General features: G+C 44.9%; 1 protein-coding gene across 1 annotated transcript in view; it reads right to left on the reverse strand.

Annotated features, from left to right (window-relative positions):
* ERICH3 (glutamate rich 3) overlaps positions 1-9,086 on the reverse strand; it is a 46,634-nt gene that overhangs the window by 24,098 nt on the left and 13,450 nt on the right. Inside the window, exons 2-3 of the mRNA XM_018576862.1 lie at positions 4,705-4,798; positions 2,699-2,824 (exon numbers count right to left, since the gene is read on the reverse strand). Of these exons, the coding sequence (XP_018432364.1) occupies positions 2,699-2,824; positions 4,705-4,798 (220 nt within the window). The remainder of the gene's footprint in view (positions 1-2,698; positions 2,825-4,704; positions 4,799-9,086) is intronic.

The following is a 9,086-nucleotide window of genomic DNA, read 5'->3' on the forward strand; positions in this document are numbered from 1 at the left end:
TAAGGACCTGTTGCTATGCGCTGAGGTGCAAGGGGTGTAGTACCCTTAGTGTCCCTCCAGGCATATCTATCTGCCAGCTAGAGGGTATCCAGTATATAGAGCAGAGGAGGAGTCTTCCCAGGATTTGGTTGGTAAAGGAAGCTGAAAGAGAAAGGGAAGCAGGGAGAACCTCATTGTCCCTTCATTGGGCCTTCATGGGATAGACAGAGCCGCTCCTAGCAAGATGTAGCTTCCCGGATTTTCAGTGTTCCCCTTGGGGGTATACAGGTGTTCTTCTTCCCACCAGTGCAGCTGGCCACTCTATTAAGAAAGCACTCTATCCTGTGGCACCAGCCTGAGGCAGACTGACCACAGGCATGGAATTGTAACTGGAATGCTACATTCATCAATTAAGTAAAGATAAGACATGTTTAAGTTAAGCATGGGCTGAGTCCCTTCATTCTAGGAATGAAGTGTGGTCTATACCTGGGGAACTCAATGGAACAGTCAGTTCAAGACAGAAGTGAGTGGAGATCTGGTAACGGCAGGTCAGTCATTGGCACTGGCTGGGTAGGCTCCCCCGGTGTAGTTGCCAGGCCATCTAAGCCCCCATGTGGCATGGGCCTCAAGGGAGTGATGTACACCTTCTAGGGACTGGAACCACAAAAACAGCAGAGGCCCCCTACAAATTGAGGCCTGGGTCCAAAGTGTAAACCTGTATATGTATAGAACTGGCAAGGCGAGTTAGGACCTTCGGCTCACGGGCCCTGCAAAGCTATTGTGGGCTCCCTGGCCAGGACCAATTTAGTGGCCAGGGGCCCCCCCTCTCATTGATCCCTTTCTAGGTTTATACCGCAGGCCTCATTACCATGTCTTGAAATTAAAAGGCTTTAATGCTGCAAGTTCACTCCTGGTCAGTATATTAACTGATTACTGTTCTGGGAGTTAATAAAAGCCTTGTTATCTCCGGAATGTAACAATTGCACCAAATTTTGGTAAGCCTGTCAAAGATCAGCTAAAGTTCAAGCTGCTGGCCGTTAAGCAGGTAGTATAAACACATATAGTATGACGCATAGCATGACAACTTCTATCCTGCAGCAATGGGATCTGTACTTTTCAAAAGTTTCTAGAGGCATTTGGAAGAACTAAGAGCAACATAGAAACTACATGAGACTGTTTTGTGCTGATATATTATTAATTTCCACACAACGCATGGCTGCCAGGACAATGGGGACCCATGAGAAAAAAGAAGAAGCGGACAATGACAAGCTCGTGTTAGTGTCCATTGATTCTGTGCTGCCTCCGATACAGGAATAATGTTACAATACTGTCCAATCTCACATCACAACTGGCTAACTCTTCCACTCGAGGACTGAAAACCAACAGGTCCCGTGCTACGGCTCAGGCTGCATGTTTTCTAAGGTGACACTAGGGGAATTTAGAAGTTCATCAGTCCCTGTCTCCTGAGAGCCCAACTCTCAAAATAAAGCATCCCCTGGGGCAAAGGAGCATGCAGAGGGCAACTGTGTGCTAGACTCTTTTGTATCTAATAAAGTGGACCTGAGAGAAATACAGGGCTGCTATTGCTGACCTCATTGTGGAATGCTACCTGACTGGCTGTTATGCTGAGCCAATGGTTTCAGTACTTCTAAATCAGGCGTGACCATCAGGAAAGTTGAAGGAAAGTCCTTACTTGCATTCCTGTTCTTCCAAGGCTATGCATTGAAGCTACTGAATCATCATGCTATGGCTGGAAATGGGAGGTCAGCAATGTCTTATGAAAAGTTTCTTTACCTGTTCACCTCCTATAGGGTCATTAGAAAGTGGGGATCACTAGCACTCAGAAGATGACGTTCAGATCGTAGTGTTCATTTATTCAAATACATTGTCACATATATTACATAGCCAACGTTTTGGGGCCGCACAGGGTCCCTTCATCAGGGTAACATTGTCACTACACTACCACCATTGTTATTGGTCCTAGATGCTGCAAGGAGTGCAGGGGACACATCCGTATACTACTCCTATCGGGTCATGTCACACTTGCAATCTTGTCATTGGCAACAGGGTCCCTAAAGAGAGCGCTCACTTGCTCCTTCAGCTTTGCTCCATCTTTGGATGAAATTATGCATAGTCTTGTTCACCCGCTAGGTGGGAGTGAAAGAGTGACACCTCATTAATTTGTCCAGTGATGGACATTGCCTCAGTAAGTAAGCCAACAGTAAGGGCACAACACCCCACGAGCACAAGCTATACCTCTTTAATTTGGCCAGCAATGGAGCAATGATGGAACAACACCTTGCTAATTCAGCCACGGAGGGAGTTACGCCATAGTAGCAGGTAAGTGCTCTCTCTGCTCTCCTAGTGATCCTGCCACTGGCAAGTTGCCACCAGTGACAAAATTCCTCAGGGATATGACATGGGCCTTACAAATTACCTTTTAATCCAACACTACATGAGCACCCTATAAGTTATTTTAAGTTATTTTACAAGAAGAACAATTTTACAGTCTTGCCCACGATTCTGGCACTGTTCTTCTGTCTGGGGGGCACTCACAAAAGAAGCACAGCCCTGAGTTCCACATTAAAAATAAAAAGGGATTGTGGGAGACAACATAGAAGGAACAGTGACCATAATTGTGATGGAAGTGACATAGCTCCAAATGGAAAGTATAGTGTATTTTCAATGAGCTCATAATGTGTATAAGTTCCTTGCTCACCTCCATGTCGAGAACTTTGTGAAATATGGCCTGGGCCAGACATTCCCGGATGTACTTCTGATGGTCCCGTCTCATGGCATTAATTCTGTATTCTTTTTCAGTGAAGATCCTACCGCTTCTTGTGACCTGAAACATAACCCAATGAGATTATTATAGTGATAAAGAACAATCCGCATTATATGTTTTACTGATGATTAAATTGCATTACTAAGCGGTTATATGCTTATGTTAGGTGCTGTATACAATATCAGGTTGCTAGAATGACTTTGCAGAAAGATGTTATTAGAACTAATGTTTTGTTCGCTGGATCCTTAGAATGGCCAGTTGTGGAACATGGAAACAGTTTCCTAATTCTATAGTGAGCTATTTGAGACATCTGGTAAGGTGTTCTGAGAAACGAATGTCTCTTGTAATTACTGATGTGCTGCTTGTGAAAATTCTTAGGTAAATGATTTTATATTTTAAATGTTTGTTTGTGAAGGTCTTACATGGCAGCTCTCCAGGACTGGAGCTTGGTAAGATCCTTGGTGCACCTGCCATATCTAAAGGATCTCCACACATGCTATTTTCTCTGGTTTCTAGCCTTTATTCTTACTTTGTAACTCTTTTCTTCTAAGTAAACACCATGGGCAGAGGTTGTTCATTCTCTGCATTTCCGTTTATTCGGAGCCTACACAAGGCAAGCCCCCCCCCCTCTCCAACCCTATATAACAATACAACACCTAATTCTGGCTAATGGCTGCACTTAGGCACCCAAATACATTATGGGAGGAAGGATCCAATGTTTCCCATACTTGGAATTACCTAGTATTTTACTTCAATAAAAAAGTGCTTATAAAGGTGGGGAGCAAACAGAAGGTAAGAATAACTATTGGAAGAAAAGGTTGGTTTGCTTTTCATTGTACTTGTCTGTTCTGAATGGGTTGTTTAAGAGAAAGGACTATTGTTTTTCCAAACTTGCACTGGGTTTTGTTATGGGATCATTTAGAAACAAATAGTGCTCAGTGGTTATCTTTTTAAAAGGGACATGCAGTAATCCTAGTCATAGTAAATCTCCTCTGGCAAAGCAGTCACTTGCAGGTGCCTACCTTTTGTTATCAGGTAGAGTGCCATAGTTGTCCCAAACCCCAAAAAACTCTATTATACCAATACCCACTTCAGCTAGGAATGCAACACTTTGAAGCAAGCACTTTACTACTGGTGCATTAATGTAATGGGCACCACTCTAACCAACAGTGAGGAGGGAGGGGGCAGGCAAAAGCTCCCACATTCCCATCCTAGCTGAAGCCGGTATTTGCATATGACAATAACCCTTGTTGTGAGGCTCCTGGGACAAGATGGCACATTTCCAAAGATGGCACTTCATCAACCAAAGAAAAGCCCAAATGGTGGGTGGGCTTCGCTCAGCTCTTACCGGAGAAGCAGACATTTGCATAATCAAGCTTTTCCCCACAATTCCTACCGCTCAAGCCTTTCCTTTAACCAAAATGCAGAAAGTGTTATTATTTGCTGGTCAGTTATAGCAATCTAAAATTCTTCCATTTGGAAGTTAGGGGCATGGCCAACTTTGACTTTCTCAGCAAAGTCGAGATTTGCTTCTAACTTCATGTGCCCATGATCATTTTGAATTGTGGTTTCAACTGAAGATAAACTTTGATTATACATTTTTTCATCCTATGTTCATCATGAGCTTCTCAGGTGATAGCTTTACTTAGAAATGATTCAGCTTTCCATTTCACGATTAATGCCATGGGGCATGTTAAAAAACAACTTCTCCATTTACCGTTTTCTTAAGCGACTGCCACCTGAAACAGCCAGTCTCAAAGCAGAAAAGGGTATAGCTTGGTCAATTACACAATGTAAACAGTAATACAAAGCAACAAATTGCATATGTTTCCAGAGATAACTTATCAGGAAGCAAGATAAATCTGCTCGAGGGAGACACATCTAAAATTAAACCACATCATTGGTGAGAATAGCTAGATTCTATGGTAATGATAACCTACCAGACCAGCCCTCTGAAGATGTCGCCTGATGCGGGTGTTGTTGAAGTATCCCGTTAGGTGTTTGTCTGTGAGGCTGTTGTAGCCTGACAGTGGCCTGAAAGACAAAAAAATACACTGTCACAACACACTGCAATACATTGTCATACCACTATGTCCCAGCTCCATCTCACATAAAGATCCTCACAGTCCAACACAGCCATATGTTTTACATATTTGTTTAGAATACAACATAGTAGGTCTGCAAGCAACTAATCAATAATAATCGATTATGAGAATAGTCATCAACAATTCTTATTATCGATTAGTTGGTTGGATCCCCTAGCTCTCTCCTCCATGCTGGGAGGAGGGCACAGCAAGCAGTGGGCGGGTGCAATAGCCAGCCTGCTATTGGCTACTGCAACTTGAAATAGCCAATAGTAGGCTGGCTATTGCACCCACCTACTACCTGCTGCATTTACATTCAGCTGCCGTCTGCGGAAACTTGCCACCATCAGATGTCATTCCTGGGCTGAAGCTATTCAAGCTATTCAACAATATATAAAAGGCAGGAAAAAAGTAATTTTTGGTTTTGGCCTGACAAATTCTGCTGCGGGAGGTACGTTGTAGTGCCATTCATTTCAATGGCACCCCAAACGCGCCTCCCACCCACAGTGTGATTGCCCAGGCTGGATTGCACGGTACAGCAATTCTGTGCATTCCAGTGCTATGTAATTGCAAAAAAATTGTACATGCAGTTTTATTCTGAAGTAGACTTTATGTTTGTTACACTCCATTTGTGTATTTGTGGTATTTATTACATTTTTCTTGTCCAATTAATCAAAAAAATTATTGGCCAACTAATCGTTTTTTAACATAATCATTAGTTGCAGCCCTATAACACAGTTATAGTTCGTTGGGTGCTATGAAAATGCAGAAAGTGTTATTACTTGCTGGTCAGTTATAGCAATCTAAAATTCTTCCATGCGTACAAAAGCCCAAAGGATAAAACCGGGCGACCTTGATAAAATTGAGGAGTGGGCAGCATCATGGCAGATGAGTTTAAATATAGAAAAATGGGACTACGAACTTGGGAGCTCAGAACATGCATTCAAAATACTCTTTGTGAGGTGATTCTCCGAGGAAATCGGGGCTTGGAGGAAGATCTGGGGGGTTCTTATAGACCAGGGGTGCCCATTAGGTAGATCGTGATCTAACAGTAGCTCTCAAAGCTGAAGCTGGTAGATCACGAAGGGTGTGAATGGCGGCCCCTTTATTCCATTTTGGTATATTTATTTAGCTGTGCACACATGATTACCTATTAGCCTGAGTCTGCTGAGCCAAGCTCCCTGACACCTTTCTGGTGGATACTGATGGTTGAAGTGCTATGTATTACATCAAAGAATATTAGTTTACACAGCCTGTTGCACTGCACTGTTTGCAAAATACAGCTTAGTGAGCCAGGAGAGAGAGCGGGAAGAGACAGACAGGAGAGAGAGGAAAGACAGCCAGGGGAGAGAGAGCACGGAGAGACAGCCAGGGGAGAGAGCAAAAAGAAACAGCCAGGGCAAGGGCGTAACTAGAAATCACAGGGCCCCATAGCAAAATTTTGTATGGGGCCCCGTGATCGCTAGTCATGCCACTTGCAGAGCCCCAGCGGAGAGTGACCCTTCAGAGCCCACCATAGACTCTCTATAGTGGGCTCTGCAGGGTCTGAGATCTCTTACCTGTCAGAGCCTTTGTGGTCGCTGGGCCCCGCCTCCTCTGCTATCGACGGGCCCCGCCTTCTCTTACATCACTGACCCCACCTGCTCTTAGGTCGCTGGCCAGTGATGTAAGAGGAGGTGGGCCCCGCCTCCTCCATTCCGAACACCGCCCTCATCTGCCGCAGCGGCTGGCTGTCACTGACACAGCTCCGCAGCGGCTATGAGGGGAAATGCGCCGTGGCCGTTGCTGAGCTGTGTCTGTGACAGCCAGCACCCCCACATGCCATAGCGACCCAGGCGGCCCTGGCCGGGCCCCCCTGTGCCCGAGCCCCATAGCGGCCGCCTGGGTCGCTATGGCGATTGTTACGCCACTGAGCCAGGGGAGAGAGCAAGGAGAGACAGCCAAGAGAGACAGCCAGGAGAGAAAATGAGGAATGACAGCCAGGAGAGATAGAGTGAGGAAAGACAGCCAGGAGGATGAACAAGGAGAAAGAGCAAGGAGAGAGCAAGGAGAGACAGCTAGGAGAGCGAGGAGAGACAGCTAGGAGAGCGAGAGCGAGGGAGGCTTTTTTTTCAGTGGTAGATCTCATGTAACTCGTCATTTGAAAAGTAGATCTTAACACAAAAATTGTGGGCTCCCCTGTTATAGACCATAGACTCAGCAACAACATGCAATGCCAAAGTTGCAGCTAACAAAGCCAGCAGAATACTATTATCTTGCATTAAAAGAGTGATTTTTTCAGGGGATAGAAATTAAATTCTACCACTTTATACAGCACTGGCTAGGTCACATCGCGGCTCAGTTTTGGTCACCAGTCCTCGGGAAGGGATGTACCTGAGCTATAGAAAGTTCAGAGAAGGGCAACAAAATTAATAAGGAGGTGGAAGGTCTGAGTTATGAAGTTTGACTACAAAAATTAAACTTGTTCTCCTTAGAGAAGAGACGCCTGAGGGTAGATATTATTGCAATTTACAATCTCATCAATGTGGACGGCAGCATTGGGAATAAACTGTTTAAACTAAGAACTCAGAAGAAGACATGAGGGCACAAGGAGAAGTTGGACGAGATTCAGTATAATCTCAGGCAGCACAAAAGGTTTTTTATTGTCAGAGCAATGAAAATGTGGAATTCCCTTCCACAGTTAGCTGTATCGGCTGAAAGCAATGATAACTTCACAGGACATTTAGATGAGTTTCACAGATTACAGAATATCCAGGCTGTGACGGTTCCAGGCCTGTTCAGGGTAAAATAGGAGCTAAATTGCACCCAAGGTTTTCCCTTATACAAGTTCAGAGGCTCCAGGAGACATATTACAGAGGGAGAACACTAGCTTTTTTCTACGCTGGTCAGGGTTCTGGAACCCGGACACTTTGGAGAGACTTGGGTGGGATGAAGCCTCCAACCCTGGGTCCATGTTTTAGTAGTGACCAGCACCCAGTGATTGGACAGTTGTGCACAGCTCTTAAAGTGACACTAAACTCAGGAGTTAAATCTTAAAATGCATTCAAGTAACTCAAATATTAAGAAAAATGTATCTTATTTGTGTATCACTCGGCTGTAGATCCTCCAATCATCTCTGAATTGGTGCTGACACTGTCCTTCCTTCTGGAGGGGGGCTACTTTTGTTCCCCATGGTCCCTGTGTGTGTTGTAAAGTAGTCACCGCTCCAAGCTCCCTCCCGGAATGCACTACAATCTCATGTTTAGTTTTCTAATTTGTACTGAGATTGTACTCAGTGCAGGGATGGTGGGGACCCTTTATAATGGGCACAGCAGTTGTACAGACCCAGGAACTCAGCTCACGGATGGTGGGGGTCCATCATAATGGGCACAGCAGGTGTACAGACTCGGGAACTCAGCTCAGGGATGGTGGAACCCTTCATTATGGACACAGCAGGTGTACAGACCCCAGAACGCAGCATAGGGATGGTGGGAGCCCCTCATAATGGGCACAGCAGGTGCACACAGACCAGGGAACGCAGCACAAGGATGGTGCGAGCTCATCATTATGGACACAGCAGGTGTACAGACCCCTAAACTCAGCGCAGATATCTCACCAACAGACTCCCCAAGATATAGAAGAGACTGACAGGTGGGTTACAGCTTGCACCATCAATTGAAATATCAGTTATAAGTGGACTAACCCTTTGAATTAGTATGAATGGCACCACATCACACCAACACACCATGCATTGTTGCATTCTACTGCGTGAACACACCCTTACATTCAGCTTTTATGGATTGCAGCTACAGGGGTCGCAAATTACACACAAAACTGTTGCCAATTGTTTGCGGAAGGAGAGACAATGTGATCTGCATTATCCAGGAGCGGATTCTGCTGGAAGCTTGATACATCCACCTCTGTGTGATTTACATCCAGAGAAGACAAATTGCCTGCACAGACACACACATAACAATCGTGCATCAAACTGTCATTGTTCCTCCAATTATAATGGAAATTCGTCGTCAGTGACGTTTTGCGGAGGAGACGGTGAATGGAGGGGAATGTGGGGGTGGGATGTAATCTGCCTCATTTCATCTCCGTTATTGACACATTAAGAGTTATTTTAGGGAATTCCGCCCACAGGGAAGATGTTAGACACTAAATGGGACAAAGCATTCTGCAACCAGCCAGCTTTAAGAGAAAAGTTTTGAATCTGAGTCATGACTTTTAAAAAAATAAATAAAGGGGGGGGGGGG

The sequence above is a fragment of the Nanorana parkeri genome, unplaced genomic scaffold (assembly GCF_000935625.1).
Source record: "Nanorana parkeri isolate BGI_ZX_2015 unplaced genomic scaffold, ASM93562v1 scaffold79, whole genome shotgun sequence".
NCBI classification, from domain to species: Eukaryota; Metazoa; Chordata; class Amphibia; order Anura; family Dicroglossidae; genus Nanorana; species Nanorana parkeri.